This window comes from Microcaecilia unicolor, chromosome 2, assembly GCF_901765095.1.
Source record: "Microcaecilia unicolor chromosome 2, aMicUni1.1, whole genome shotgun sequence".
Classification (NCBI taxonomy): Eukaryota; Metazoa; Chordata; class Amphibia; order Gymnophiona; family Siphonopidae; genus Microcaecilia; species Microcaecilia unicolor.
Window position 1 is genome coordinate 644,676,351 of NC_044032.1, and position 15,404 is coordinate 644,691,754.

At 42.6% G+C, this 15,404-nt stretch overlaps 2 protein-coding genes across 5 annotated transcripts in view; one reads left to right on the plus strand and one right to left on the minus strand.

The window, feature by feature from the left end:
* The window catches only part of ABHD18 (abhydrolase domain containing 18), a 143,160-nt gene extending 133,082 nt beyond the window's left edge, over positions 1–10,078 (minus strand). The window contains exons 1-2 of one of the 4 annotated variants that reach the window (XM_030191747.1): positions 9,990–10,078; positions 5,457–5,561 (exon numbers count right to left, since the gene is read on the minus strand). In XM_030191747.1, coding sequence (XP_030047607.1) covers positions 5,457–5,548 — 92 coding nt within the window. In that variant the 5' untranslated portion in view covers positions 5,549–5,561; positions 9,990–10,078. Of the gene's footprint in view, positions 1–764; positions 1,007–5,456; positions 5,562–9,493; positions 9,583–9,626; positions 9,657–9,989 lie in introns of those variants that run through there. The other 3 variants (XM_030191749.1, XM_030191748.1, XM_030191750.1) reach the window with 3 other exon arrangements.
* Positions 10,079–10,118: 40 nt separating this feature from the next.
* MFSD8 (major facilitator superfamily domain containing 8) overlaps positions 10,119–15,404 on the plus strand; it is a 66,324-nt gene continuing 61,038 nt past the window's right edge. The window contains exon 1 of the mRNA XM_030191746.1: positions 10,119–10,352. Within this exon, the coding sequence (XP_030047606.1) occupies positions 10,303–10,352 (50 nt within the window). The 5' untranslated portion in view covers positions 10,119–10,302. The remainder of the gene's footprint in view (positions 10,353–15,404) is intronic.

The following is a 15,404-nucleotide window of genomic DNA, read 5'->3' on the forward strand; positions in this document are numbered from 1 at the left end:
TCAGGAGTCTTGTGATATATAGATATACGAATATTAAGCTCAAAAAGAATGAAAGATGTTCTCTGCTAGGATCGCAGGCCTACTATCCTGTCAACAAATTTTGGCTAAGCATGTGGTTGGTACAGCAAGGGTGGCTGTAGCTTCACAATGGAGGAGGGAGGGAGTTCCCCCGCTAGCTAAGTGGCTTAATAAGTTGAGGTATGTACGTGAAATGGAGAGACTGGTGGCTGAGCATACACAACAAATAGGGAAATGGCATTCTGTTTGGAAGTACATTCCTATAGAGGCTCTGACGAACTAGTATGTCTGAAAAGAGAGTGTTTAGTTATAAAAAAAAAAAAAGGTAGTGCTCAGCGGTGCTCTCTTGGTGGGGTGGGGTAGGGGGGTGGGAGGGAGGGTAACCTTTGCTTTACTAAAAAGTTGAAAAAACTTTGAAGTTCAATGATGTTGATATTGGAAAGTTGAAACTACGACGAGTTATACTGTATGAAGCATTAGCGGAATATTGTATTAGTCATAGGAAAATGTGACTTGATGGATAGTATTTTGCATTCTTTGTGTTGTTTCAATGAACAATAAAGACTTCATACAAATTAAAAAAAAAGAATGAAAGCAAGGCTTCTGCTACAATTGTAATCCACTGCCGATGCAGGAAAAACAGCTCAGCGTATTCACTTACACTTCCGTGAAGTTCTACTCCCCCTTTCCACAGTTACTTTAGTCCCACATTACTCAAAATGAAATAAACTGGAAGTTTCTCATGCCCCACTGTGCCAAAGATTCCCCTCTCAGGGTTATTTGGCTCATTCTGATAGGATCTGGAGTTCATCAGTTTTCTGGCAGGATCTCAGGCTTCTTCTGCTTCTAGTTGGATCTCTTCTGGTGATGCTCTTCAAGCTTCTTCTTCCAGTTGCAATCTGACGTCTTCTGACTTGTGCAGTGGATTACATAGAAGGTGGGAAGGGCTTTTTGTAGACCAAACGTCCTGTTGCAGTCTTGCCTAGGAAATGAGATTGTATTTGTTTCTCTACCGGCCTTGGCAAACGCCTACAGTACTATGTAAGCCACATTGAGCCTGCAAATAGGTGGGAAAATGTGGGATAAAAATGTAATAAATAAATAAATAAAATCTAGATACACTAAATCAACCAGCTCACCTTTATCCACATATTTATTCATGCATTCAAAGAAACAAAGTAAACTGGTTAGGCAAGACTTCCCTTGGCTGAACCCATGCCCTGTCCCATTAAACCACCTTTGTCTATGTGTTCCGTAATTTTACTCTTTATGATAGCGGAATTGCCTGACACTGAAGTCAGGCTTACTGATCTGTAATTTTCCGGATCACCCAGGAACCCTTTTTAAAAACCAGAATTACATTGGCCACCTTCCAATCTTAAGGTACTACGTGCGATTTTAATGACAGGTTACAGATCATTAGCAATTTCATTTTTGAGTTATTTCAGTACCCTGTGGTGTATACCATCCAGTACAGGTGACCTAGCACTCTTTAACTTCTTGATTTGGCTGAGTACGTCTTCCAGGTTTACTAAGATTTCTTTCAGTTCCTCCACATCATCACCCTTGAAAAACATTTCCGGTATAGGCAAATTTCTTACATCTTCTTCCATAAAGACCGAAGCAAAGAATTCATTCAAGCTCTCTGCTATGGCCTTGTCCTCCGAGTGCCCCTTTTGCTCCTTCATGATCTAATGGTCCCACTGATTCCCTCACAGGATTTCCTCTTCTGATGTACCTGAAAAAGGTGTTACTATGAGATTTTGTCTCCGCAGCAAGTTTTTCTTCATATTCTCTTTTAGCCTTAATTTTTTCAATGCTTCACATCTAGCTCGACAGTGCTTGTTGCTTCTTATTTTATGGAAGAAAAATCATTCGTCTTAACACACTTCTTATAGGTGTTGTAATTTTACTCCTTCTACAGGGTTTACTCAGCCTAGCTGTATACTGGTTAATTTTACCTCAGTTCCAACCTTACCTCTCCTTTTTAACCTCAAGTAGAATTTCCCCTATTTATTTGTTACATTTGTATCCCCACATACTTGTAGGCTCAATGTGGCTTACATAATTCCGGAGAAGTGGTTACAACTCCAGTAAAACAGATACAAGACTGTGGCTGTTGATTAGTTAAGTGAAGCTAAAGTGGGTTAACCATGTAAGGGATCGTGAGATGGAAGTTATGAGTTATGTTCCTGTCATGTTTCAGTTACGGTATGTTGCCTTAATCGGCGATTATGTCGGATCAGTGGGATATGCTTTTTTGAAGAGAAGCGTTTTCAGGTTTCTGTGAAAGCTTAGGTGGTCGTTTGTGACTTTCAGGGCTTTAGGTAGACCGTTCCAAAGTTGTGTGCAGACATAGGAAAAACTGGACAAATGTGTTGATTTGTACTTCAAACCTTGGGAAGTGGAGGTTTAGGTATGTTCTTGCTTTTTCAGATGTGTTTCTCGTTGGTAAGTCGATCAATTCAGTCATGTATCCCGGAGCTAAACCATGGATTATTTTATGAACCATGGTGTATATTTTGAAAGCTATACGTTCCCTGATTGGTAGCCAATGTAATTTTTCTAGAAGGGGGTCTTGCACTTTCAAATCGTGTTTTTCTGAACATGTCTGGCTGCTGTGTTCTGAGCGGTCTGAAGCTTCTTTAGGATACGTTCTTTGCATCCCGCGTATATGCCATTACAGTAGTCTATATGAGATAGTACCATGGATTGTGTCAGATTGCGGAAAATTTCCCTCGGTAAGAACTGTTTCATGTGTTTAAGTTTCCACATAGTGTTGAACATTTTCTTTGTTGTGTTTGTGGTTTGGTTCTCCAGTGTTAAGTTGCGGTCTATGGTAATGCCGAGGATTTCCAGATTGTCTGAGATGGAGAGGGTACAATCTTGTGTGTTGATAGTTGCAGGGTGGTCAGCTTTGTGTTGGGATGAGAGAATGATAGTGAGTTTCAGTTTGAATGCCATTGCCCATGAGTCCATGATGTTAAGGATGCTCGTGATTTCATTATATACTAGTAAAAGAGGCCCGTTTCTGGACCAAATGAAACTGGCGCTAGCAAGGTTTTCCTCCCCAACACCCCCCCTTCTCCCTCCCTACGTACCTACCGATCCCTTGGTTGTTCAGACGCCATTGCTCCACACACCGTACGCCATTGCTCCGCCCTCGACGTCATCAAGTTTGACGCGAGGGCGGGGCCCGGCGACTTGCCGATTTCGGTGGCTTCACCACCATGAACCCTTCAAACCTGTGTTGAAGGAAGTGATGTCAGTGGCTTGGCTTCACTGACGTCAGTGTCTTCAGAACGTTGAGGGTGAGTTATTATATAGGATAATGACATAAGTACATAAGTATTGCCATACTAGGAAAGAACAAAGGTCCATCAAGCCCAGCATCCTGTTTCAAACAGTGGCCAATCTAGGTCACAAATACCTGGCAAGATCCCAAAAAAGTACAAAACATTTTATACTGCTTATCCCAGAAACAGTGGATTTTCCCCAAGGCCATTTAATAATGGTCTATGGACTTTTCATTTAGGAAGCAGTCCAAACCTTTTTTAAACTCCACTAAGCTAACTGCCTTTACCACATTCTCTTTGGTGATATCTTTGAAAGATACCTTATCTCTATCTTCTTTTTAAGTGCCGATGCCAGCAGCCTGATCCCCACCCTGGTTAAGGTGGAGCCCATCCTTTCGGAATAGGTTCCCCCTTCCCCAGAATGTTGCCCAGTTCCTAACGAATCTAAAACCTTCCGCCCTGCACCATCATCTCATCCACGCATTGAGACTCCGGAGCTCTGCCTGTCTCTTGGGCCCTGCGCGTGGAACGGGTAGCATTTCAGAAAATGCTACCCTAGAGGATCAGGATTTGAGCTTTCTACCTAAGAGCCTAAATTTGGCTTCCAGAACCTCTCTCCCACATTTTCCTATGTCATTTGTACCCACATGTACCAAGACAGCCGGCTCCTCCCCAACACTATCTAAAATCCTATCTAGGTGAAGCATGAGGTCTGCCACCTGGTTCCTGCTACAAGTTCTGTTCCTGCTACAGTCAAGCTCCATCCATGGTTTTTGTTTCTGCCAAGCCAAGTCCTGCTCCTGGTTCCTATTCCAGCCAAGCCAAGTCCTGCTCCTGCATGGTTTATAATCTTGCTTCTGTTTGTTCCTGTTTGCCTAGCTCCTGCCCTGCTTTGTCTGCCATGTATTGTGCCTTGTCTTGTTTTGCTCTCTCATGTCTGTATCCAGTTCTTGCCCTGTCCAACCTTGCCGTCTGAACCCAGTTCCTGGGTCTTGGCATGTTCCTGTCTGGATTCAGTTCAAGCCCTTTTGCTTTGCTCTCTTCTTGCCTTGTCTGGATCCAGCTTCTGTCTTGCTTTTCTGCTTTGTCCACTGTGCTTAGCCTTGCCTTGTCTCATCCAGTCCAGCCTTGTTCGAATCCAGTTCTTGCCTTTTAAACTTTTTGTTCCCGCATCTGGTCACGTGTCCCACAATGATTTGAAATAGAGGCCATTTCCACTTCTGGGTTGCTCCAACGTCCTGCACATTGTGAAGAAGTTGAGTAAGGTACTGTCCCACCCACTGTTTTACTGATACTTTATCCACAGTCATACTGATTTGACATTTTATTTCATGAATTCTTTTAATTGATTTAATTTCTCATGATCTTTTAGGGACCCAAACAGCCAATGTTTAGAAGATACAATTGGGTCTCTTGAGAAACTCTTATGGTGAAACATGGTCCATGTCGGAATCCAAAATAACTGATATTTGCAAGCTAAGTTGAAAATTTTGATATTTCTTTTTATTTTTGAGAATATTTACACTTACGTACTGTTGGGCACAGTGAAAATGAAAACAAAATATTATAAATGTGCTATAATTACATCATAAGGACTGAGTTAAGACCCGTTGGTCTGTGGTAGTCCTGAGAAAGTTTATAAGCACATTTCACAAACAAAAATTTTTTTAAAAAGTGGACAAGAGATTGAATTGTGTTTATTAGTATAGTTTTGGGATTTATAATATACAGTGAAAGATAAAAACTGAGCAATTATAACTGTTTAAGCAGTAAGAGCTCGTTTCTCTCATACTTTATTATTAACCCCAATTTATTGAGTTTTCAACTTGTAATATCGTGTAGGTTGTGTGCTTTATTTTAGTACTCCACTTTATTTTATTTGTACTCCACATTCCTTCAAAATATTGATTAGTAGAACGTTATCTACCTCATACAAAAATATAAAGAATGTCAGGCCATTAAGTTTTATTCTAAAAAACAAACAAACAAGGTTAAACGGGGGAAGCTGGATTGTTATATTATATCACTGTTACTCTGATTACCTGATATTAAGAGCAGGTGCCCTATTTATGGGAATCTGTTGTACAGTTCAATAAATAAAGAATGAAAAACAAAACAAAAAAAAGATCAGCCAATGCAAACCTTTTGAGATCTTCTGGTTTTCCCCATCCTTGGATAAAAAGTTTAGTGAGAAGTAATCTTCTATATAAAATATCCAACTTACTGACACCCATTAGCAGCAAACATCTAGAAGAAAAAGAAAATGCAATGAGGGCTAAGGAGAGGTTGAGAGTGGAAGATAGAAAGCTCAAAGGTAAGTAAGATGTGAAAGGAGAGAAACTGAGGTCTAACGGGTGAGAGAAAAAGAGAATGAGGGGTAAAACTAGCTATGAGTAAAGATGTAGAGAAGAGAGATAGAGAGAAAAAAATGAAATAGAATAATCAAATGTCAGAGATAGATATAGAGAGGAAGTGAAAAGGAAAATAAAGAAGAAATGAAAATAAAACCCTGGAAAAGAACTTAGAAGAAGATCAGCACAAGGAAATTGGAAAGGAGAGATTGAGATCAACCAGGTAAGTAAAATAAAAGCAGAGCATATTTTTAAGTTAAGTGCGTGGAATGTCAACTTTTGGAATATGCAAGCCTAATAACTTTATTATTTTACACAGTACTGAAGGAATTGTATTTGGTTCTCTGATGTTGCGTTGCATACAGAGTTGACTTCTCCAGATTCCTCTTTCTAATTTGTGATCCCTTATTCTCTATTTGAGGCTCTGTCTGTATTTTGCTGGTCTGCTTGTGTTTAGTTTCCATGTAGGATCTATGGAAGTATGGCTTGTTCTGTTTTTCCAGTGATATTTATATTGGTATTCCAGGGTGCTGCATTTTATAGACAGGTTTCTTGCTGTATGAGTCCTAGACATTAGTGCTCTTTTAGTATGATAGATTTGCTATGTATGTCTGGAATACATTTGTGGTGAGGTTTGTTTTGCTTTATTTGCTAGTGAAGAGCTTGGATTTCAGTTATTGGGGAAACTCAGAATGTACGTTGTATTTTCCCTATAAAGATATAATTAAGCATTTTTTTGCACGTTTTAAAGATCAATAGAAAATAAAGTTTAAAAAACTATTGGTTGATAAAGTTGAATTCCATATTGATACAAATTGGTTTATGTTATGTAAAGTTCTGTAAAATAAGTCATAATTTGGACAGTGGCAAATTATGGTCCATGATCTACGTTCTTGTATGTATATTATGCATGTTAGTTATTATCCACTTTGAACTTTGGAAATAGAGGGCTATAAATTGTTTAAATACAGTTTGTATAAATCAAATTTGCATATAGGAAAGTTTTATGTCCATTTTTAAAATTATCTATCCTAGTCACATCATTGGAAGGGTCTGTCTGTGCCCACCCTGCCCCACCCTTTCAGCCTCCCCAGACAAGTAAGTCACTGACCACCTACTGCTGGATCATGGGGTGAAGGGGAGGGATGAGACAAACCAGACTAGCAAACTTTAGACACTGAACCAGCTCATGGTATTACTCAGATTTGGAGCTTCTTGTGAAACTTGGCCAAAGATACGTATATTCAAAATTACCCTTGACAAAGCATAAGAGTGAAACAGGCTGTCGGGATAGTAAGGATTCCTGGAATTGCTTGAGGACATGCACACAGATAAGTGTTTGATATCTCCACTACAGTAAATGAGAAAACTCTTACAGAGAGTACACTGGTCACGTAATTGAATAAAGTGAAATGTGAATAATGACACAAAAGAAGTAAAAAGGACACGATAAACAATAAAAAAATATATATAAATTGGTAGGGATGGTGTCAGGATGTGGCAGGGGGCCGTCTATGATTATAATTGTCACGTTGATCAGGCACACCAGATTGGTGATAACCTACTTGCCTTGGTGACTGTATGAGACTCCCCCATATCATATTAATTTGGTGACCAATTGACTTTATTTCTACCATTTTTTTGGTTGCATATCCTAAAAATAAGCAGTGGATTTTTCCCCAAGTCCATTTTAATAATGGTCTATGGATTTTTCCTCTAGGAAGCCATCCAAACCTTTTTTAAATCCCGCTAAGCTAACCGCCTGATTAGAGACCTTCTGTGTTCATCCCAATGTCTCTTAAGTGTTTGTGTATAAAAATGATAAAAACTAGTAGTAATAGTATTTCACACAGGAATACCAACCAAGAAAACAGATTGTTATGATTAATGAGGAGGAATAGCCTAGTGCAAAGGTTTTCAGAACATCTACAATGAATAATCATGAGAGAGATTTGCATGCTGTACAGGCACTGCATGCAAATCTCTCTCGTGAATATTCATTGTGGGTATCCTGAAAACCCGGCTGGGGTGCCTCCAGGACCAGGTTTGGAGACTACTGGCCTAGTGGTTAGAGCAGACTGGTTAAAATCCCACTGCAAATCCTGCTGCTGCTGCTTCTTCTCCTTGTGATCTTGGGCAAGTCACTTAACCCTCCATAGCCTAAGGCAGAAACTTAGATCATAAGCCCTCCAGGGACAAGGAAATAAGTGTATCTGAACACAACTCACTTTGAGCTACTACTGAAAAAGGTGTGAGCTAAATCCCAAAACAAACATTCTTTTAAAAATTGAGACAAAGAATGAATTGTATTCATCCCGTATATTGTGCTACAAGGCTTTGAAATGAAAATAATAGTAATATGAAAGTTTCCATAATAAACAGCAATAAATCAAAACATAGAAAATAAGATTATACCTTTTTTTATTGGACTAAATACATCTTTTGTGTGGTGGAGATGAAAACGGTAACGGAATTCAAACATGCGTGGGATAAACATAAAGGAATCCTGTGCAGAAGGAATGGATCCTCAGGAGCTTAGCCTAGAATGGGTGGCAGAGCTGGTGGTTGGGAGGCGGGGCTAGTGCTGGGCAGACTTATACGGTGTGTGCCGGGGCTGGTGGTTGGGAGGCGGGGCTAGTGCTGGGCAGACTTATACGGTCTGTGCCAGAGCCGGTGGTGGGAGGCAGGGATAGTGCTGGGCAGACTTATACGGTCTGTGCCAGAGCTGGTGGTGGGAGGTGGGACTGGTAGTTGGGAGGCGGGGATAGTGCTGGGCAGACTTATAGGGTCTGTGCCAGAGCTGGTGGTGGGAGGCGGGACTGGTAGTTGGGAGGCGAGGATAGTACTGGGCAGACTTATAGGGTCTGTGCCAGAGCTGGTGGTTGGGAGGCGGGGATAGGGCTGGCCAGACTTATACGGTGTGTGCCAGAGCCAGAGGCGAGGATAGTGCTGGGCAGACTTATACGGTCTGTGCCAGAGCTGGTGGTGGGACTGGGAGGCAGGGATAGTGCTGGGCAGACTTATAAGGTCTGCCAGAGCTGGTGGGGGGAGGCGGGGTTGGTGGTTGGGAGGCGGGGATAGGGCTGGCCAGACTTATACGGTCTGTGCCCTGAAGAGGACAGTACAGTGTTGCCAGGTGGGCGGTTTTCCGCGACCCGCTGCGGGAAATTTTTGCCCGCGGCAGGTTGCGTTTTTTTGGGCTTTTTTTTCTTTTGGGCGGTTTTCAGGCGGTTTTTTCGGCCGCGGGGGGGCGGGGTTAGTGACGTTTTGGGCGGGGTTAGTGATGTTCTGGGCGGGGCCGGTGACGCGGGGGTGTCAGGGTCGGGGTTTGAGTTTGGGTGGGTTTTGGGCTGTTTTTAGGCTGGATTGGGTGGGAAAAAAATTTTCCACCTGGCAACCCTGAGTACAAATAAAAAAGTAGCACATATGAATTTATCTTCTTGGGCACTGGGCAGACTGGATGGACCGTGCAGGTCTTTTTCTGCCGTCATCTACTATGTTTACTATGTTTTGATTAGTTTTCAAAGTTAACCCTTCTTGACAAATATCAGAATACATAAGTGAAACAAAAAAGTACAAAAGCATTCCAATGGCAGTTTCACGGGAAGACGGAGGGGTAGGTTAGGATAGAAACAGGGGAAGCTGGGTGGATGAGATGTTTTGATTTATTTCTATTTATTACCTTTAAAAGTGGACTAACAAGGCTACCCCTCCACTTTACTCAAAGTTTCTGTACAAATCAAGGAAAAAAAGGGGCAAAGGCATTCCCTTACCTTTGACCTAGCAGTTGAAATAAAAAATGTTATCTTACTAGGTTGTCCTACTTACTATAGGCACAAGATGAGGGAGGGGCCCTTTAGTACCACTGATCCTGACTGGTTTTCAAAGAAACCCGTTTCCCTCTGCTGTGCCGTCTGTAACCCAAGCGCAGCCCTGACCTTTACCCCTTGCTCCCGTCTACAGCTGCAGCGGGAGCTCAGCTCAGCTCCGACACCTCACAATGCTAGAAAAAAAAAAAAAAAAAAAGAAGGCCAAAGTCGACGCTTCTCCCGCGCCACCTACAGTTCGGAGGCGAAGACCCAGCGCGCGCGAGGGCGGTCAGTCAGTCACTGCTGCTGCTACAGAGGGACCGAGACTAACCGAAGCCGCACGCTCGCGCTCTTCCCATTCACCCCGCCCCCGCCCAAGCAAGGTTTAAAATCCCAACCTTTTACGTTCACCACACACCATTCCGTAGAGGAACGAGGCGCCAACCATACAACATTTCCACCTGATTCTTACTCCCTTTTTCTCGTTTTTTTTTTTTTGGTTTTTTTGCGCTTACCTGGGAGCAGCGCCTTACTGCCCTTGGTCCTAGACCAGACGGCCTAGCATTGGAGGAGGAGGAGCTTCTGTTTACGAACTGTCACTTTACAAAGTCTCTGGCCTTAGTGCTAAGTTAGCAGCACCATCAGGCTCCGCCCACAGGCACGCTCTAAGCTACAGGGGGGCAAATCTCGCGAGGTTTTGCCCAATCCGGCGCGTGCGATCATGCGTTGGAGGCGCAGCCGCAGCCTCCTGGCTGCAGTGCTCGGATTCGATTGGTGGTATACTGGCTCCGTTCAGCTTGATCCGGTGGCACTAGGGAGGCTGCGGCTATGGCGCTGCAGGATGAGAGCTCCCCACTGCTGGGGGATGCGGCCGGCAGGTAATGCGGGAAGGGACGAGGAGCCCTAGAGGACCGTGGCAGTGCAGGTTCCATTTGTTCCGGACCCCTGAGGAAGTGCCCGCAACGCCGCCACCCCTCCCCCCCCCCCCCCCCCCCCCCCCCCATATGACCTCTAGCTTCCGAAACGTGTATTGATGGTCTGGTTTTACTGCCATTGCTTTCAAATTTTTGCTGATGCACTTTTAATAAAATACGTTCTCTAGAATTGGTGTGAAATCATAGGCGGTCGGTGGCCCAATTGTCTGGGGAGGCTAAAGGGGGCGGGGGCGGGGCTTACATCCATAATTGTCTGACAACACAGGAAAAAAAATAGGTAAAAATAAAATAATCACAATTAATACCTTTTGTTAAATTTAGATATTAGATATGTATCATGTCAAAGAATAAAGTGGTTGCTCAAAGCATATACTAACCACAATCACTGAACTGCAAAACACTATGCACAGCTTTGTGCAAAAACACACTCATAACCTTACTGTACCATAAATATTACACTGGGCAGACCTAATACACCAATATACCACCATACGGAAAATGCAGACCGTCAACAATATGAAACAAGGGATCATAATATCATGATACGTGTAGAGCCAAAAAACACCCTTTTAGGGTGGCTAGTGTTCACAATGAGCTCCTTTTATTAACCACCATAAAGAGGTAGTGTGTCATGATTTAGGCTCTACACCCTTTCTGATGTTTTGGTGCCACTTCAGTAAGGCCAACACACAATCTCTCCACTGCAAAACACTATACACAGACTTGTGCAAAAACACACTCATAACTTTACCAAACCATAACAGCACTAATTCCAAGGACAGTACTAGCTACAACCTTATGCGTGGAAAGGCAGCACTATAATTACACCTGGCTGTAAAACACCAGTACACAACCTAGTGAAACAAAACTAAAAAGGCTGCAAATACTACGCGCTAGCAGAATACTGCGTCTTGATCACACATGAAAAACACGACACAACAGATATGAAGGCAAAATACTGAACTGGAAAGTTACCTCAAGAAGGCAGACTCATCACAGACAGTTCCAGGGTCCCCCCTCCCTCCCTCACAGACAGTTCCAGGGTCCCCCTTCCCTCCCAAACAGACAGTTCCAGGGTCCCCCCTCCCTCCTCAACAGGTCCAGGGTCCCCCTTCCCTCCCTCACAGACAGTTCCAGGGTCCCCCCTCCCTCCCCAACAGGTCCAGGGTCCCCCTTCCCTCCCTCACAGACAGTTCCAGGGTCCCCCCTCCCTCCCTCCATCACAGACAGTTCCAGGGTCCCCCTCCCCCCTCCCTCACAGACAGTTCCAGGGTCCCCCCTCCCTCCCTCCATCACAGACAGTTCCAGGGTCCCCCTCCCCCCTCCCTCACAGACAGTTCCAGGGTCCCCCCTCCCTCGCTGCCTTCGAGTTCCAGGCTTCCTCCAAATTTTAAACGTAATCTATCATACCTCGTGGTGTTAGAGCAGCAGTGAAAAGCATTGCAGGCTGCTGGGCTCCGTGCTTTAGTTGTTTTGCCTTCTCTTTCTCTCTCAGCTCTGGCCCGCCCTTGCGTAAACAGGAAATGAGGGCGGGCCAGAGCTGAGAGAGAGGTATGATAGATGACAGAGAGAGAGAGAGACGCTCGGGGCTTGCAGCTGGGGAGGCTTAGCCTCCCCAAGCCTCTTATACCGGGCGCCTATGTTTCTATTGCTTGTCAGATTAATAACAAAACAAAAACTTGCTTGGTTCCCGTAATTCTTACTTTAGATCATAAATATAAATTATTTAAGGTTTACAAAATAAGCAAAGAAAAAAAACCCAGGGAGTCAGGAAAACCCAAATGGTGCGCTAAATTACATCATAATTTATTTTTTTCCCATGAAATTTTATTAATTTATAATGATACAGGGATAAGAGATGCAAAATACAAGGAATAATCAAATAGTCAGATCAAAGAATATCAATATGTATATAACAGAGGGGGGAAGGGTAGGAAGGTAAAGGAGGGGGAAAAGCAAAATTATAAATAAAATCAATACAGAACCTGCAATTTACATAGAATTAGATAAAATTAATAAATACAATTAGAACCAAAAGGCTAGGTACAAAAAATACAATCAAATATTATGGAGAGCTCTTGTTTAAAGAAAGATAAGTTGTTTAAGGCAACCACACTTTGTCAAAATATAAGGAATTTGTATACTATAATTTAGACATTACAGAAGATTATTAATTAAGGGGGTTGTTTATTAAAGCTTAGCTTGAGCTATCCTCGAGCTAAGCTTTAGTAAACAACCTCCTAAGAGTAAGATACAAAAGGGAAGGGGGTAGGGTGAAGATCATGGAGTTAACAGAACTGAGAAACCAATTAGTCTGGAGGGAATGCTTTAGTAAAATAAATTGTCTTTAAGGCATGCTTGCATTTTTGGAAAGAAGCTTCTAACAGGATGTCAAGAGCATTGGGAAGGTGATTCTGTAGCATAGGTTCTCAACAAGCTGTTCGGGGTACACAGCACCCTGTTGGTGGCCAACTTCTGCCTTCCCCTCCCTGCCGCCATTTGCTCACTTGTCGATTCTGTAAGAAAGAGCTAGAAGCAGTTACTCAACTCATGACTGGGTGCAAAGTGCGGATGGCAGGAAATTTTTATACAGAAAGGCACAACAAGGTGGCACATCTGATTCACTGGAAACTCTGTAAGCATTACATCAGTGTGCCAGAAAAGCATTGGGATCATGACCCTAAAGAGAACTGTGGAAAATGAACAGGTTATGATCATTTAGGACATCCCCATCCCGACTGGTAAAAGCTAGATGTCAGAAAACCAGATATAGCAGTAAAAGAGAAAAACACCAGAACGGCATTGATTATAGAGGTATCTGTCCCAAGTGATTACTCAAGGATCTTCCCTTTCTTCGCGATTCACCAAGTACCAATCAAATGCAGTCTGAGATTACAAAAATGTGGCAGAAAGATACAGAAATATTTCCCATCGTTTTGGATGCCACAGGCTCGATAAAAAATGACTTCCAAGCACACCTGGATAAGTTTCCTATACATGTTTCATCGTATGAAGTCCAGAAAGAGGCTCTCTGTGGCACAATGCAAGTACTGCGGTGAGCGTTCTCAGTAAATTTGGGAGACTGAGATCATTCCCCACATGCCCTGGCTTATGAGTGAAGTTAATTCCTGTCGTGGTACATGCAAAACTAACCCGCATGGATAAATTTCCTCCCAGGAGACGCTGCATTGCTGGAGTGAAAGATACATAAACAGAAGAGATGCTGCATTGCCAGAGGGGAGAGAGAGATACAGAGAGTATAGATACTGGGAATGGAGAAAGATCAGGATGCAGAAAAGAATGACTGATATGGAGAGAAAAGAATTGTCAGATGTGCAGGAGACCCCAGCAATACAGTTAAGAAAAGACAGAGAAAAGCAGAAATAAGATTCTTTGACCTACATGGTTAGAAAAATAAAATGAACAGACAACAAAGCTAGAAAAATTTATTTTCTATTTTGTGATCAGAATATGTCAATTTTTGACATGTACATCTGCTAAAGCTGATCAGAGCTCGGAGGTACTTGGTTGGAATTTGACTTAGGAGGTACTTGGCTTGAAGAAGTTGGGAAACGCTGTTCTACAGAGTAGGGGCAATTACCTGAAAATGAATGACTGCAGCTAAGTCAGACATACCAATGGGGTGGCTCTACAAGACGATTATGTTATGATGAACGTGTGGGACGACAAGGAATAAGGTAAGTGCTGAGGAAGGAAGGGATATCTAACTCAAATTGCCTCTGCTTCAGAAAGCAAGTGAAAGGCTGGCTCTTCTCCCAAGCTTTTAATATATTTGGTGACCCACTATACACTCACTCCGCACCTGGACTGGCTTTCTGCATACCCTCTAACTTAGACCAGTTCCTCATATCTTGCTTAAAATGTACATAGAATTTGCCTTGAGCTTAGCCACCATTTACCCCAATTGACTTTGTACTACCTTTCTTGTTCCCGTCTACATTTCTGCACTTGGTCCCGGCTAAGTAGTAGAATATTTCATTGTATTGTACATAAGTATTGCCATACTGGGACAGATTGAAGGTCCATCAAGCACAGCATTCTGTTTCCAACAGTAGCCAATCCAGGCCACAAGTACCTGGCAAGATCCCAAAACAGTACAATACATTTTATACTGCTTATTCTAGCAATCAGCAGTGGATTTTCCCCAAGTCCATTTTAATAATAGTCTATGGACTTTTCCTTTAGGAAGCCATCCAAAACTTTTTTAAACCCCGCTAAGCTAACTGCTTTTACTACATTCTCTGGCAACGAATTCCAGAGTTTAATTACACATTGAATGAAGAAATGTTTTCTACGATTCACTACTTTGTAGCTTCATCACGTGCCCCCTAGTCCTAGTATTTTTGGAAAGAGTGAACAAGCGATTCGCGTCTACCCATTCCACTCCACTCATTATTTTATAGACTTCTATCATATCTCCCCTCAGCCGTCTTTTCTCCAAGCTGAAGAGTCCTAGCCGCTTCAGCCTTTCCTCATAGGGAAGTTGTCCCATCCCCTTTATCATTTTCATCGCCCTTCTCGGTACCTTTTCTAATTCCACTGTATTTTTTTTTTTTTTAGGAGAAGCGACCAGGCAAATGGGAGAAGGCTAAATCTGGTTTCTACAATTTTGTAGCAAATAATTCACGATTATGTGACTATACTTTGCTATTTGGAGAGGTTAATTTACATCTAGAATGTTCTTCCGTTGGCTAACGTTTCAGAATTCTACCAGTTCTTTTATTCTTTAGGTATGTGATATGGCCAACAGCCATGATGACCACACATGAACCACATAGGAAAAGGGGCATCAGCTGGATGTAGTAAGTTTTTCTAACTAGTCATCAGGACAGATTACATTTCAGTGCAATTCATGGTTTCCAGTACCTTGGTCAGATCATTTTCTATTACATTTTATAATTTGATGGCAGGAGGTGGACAATACTTACAAGAAATTGAGGGCCCTGTTTACTAAGGTGCACTAGCGTTTTTAGT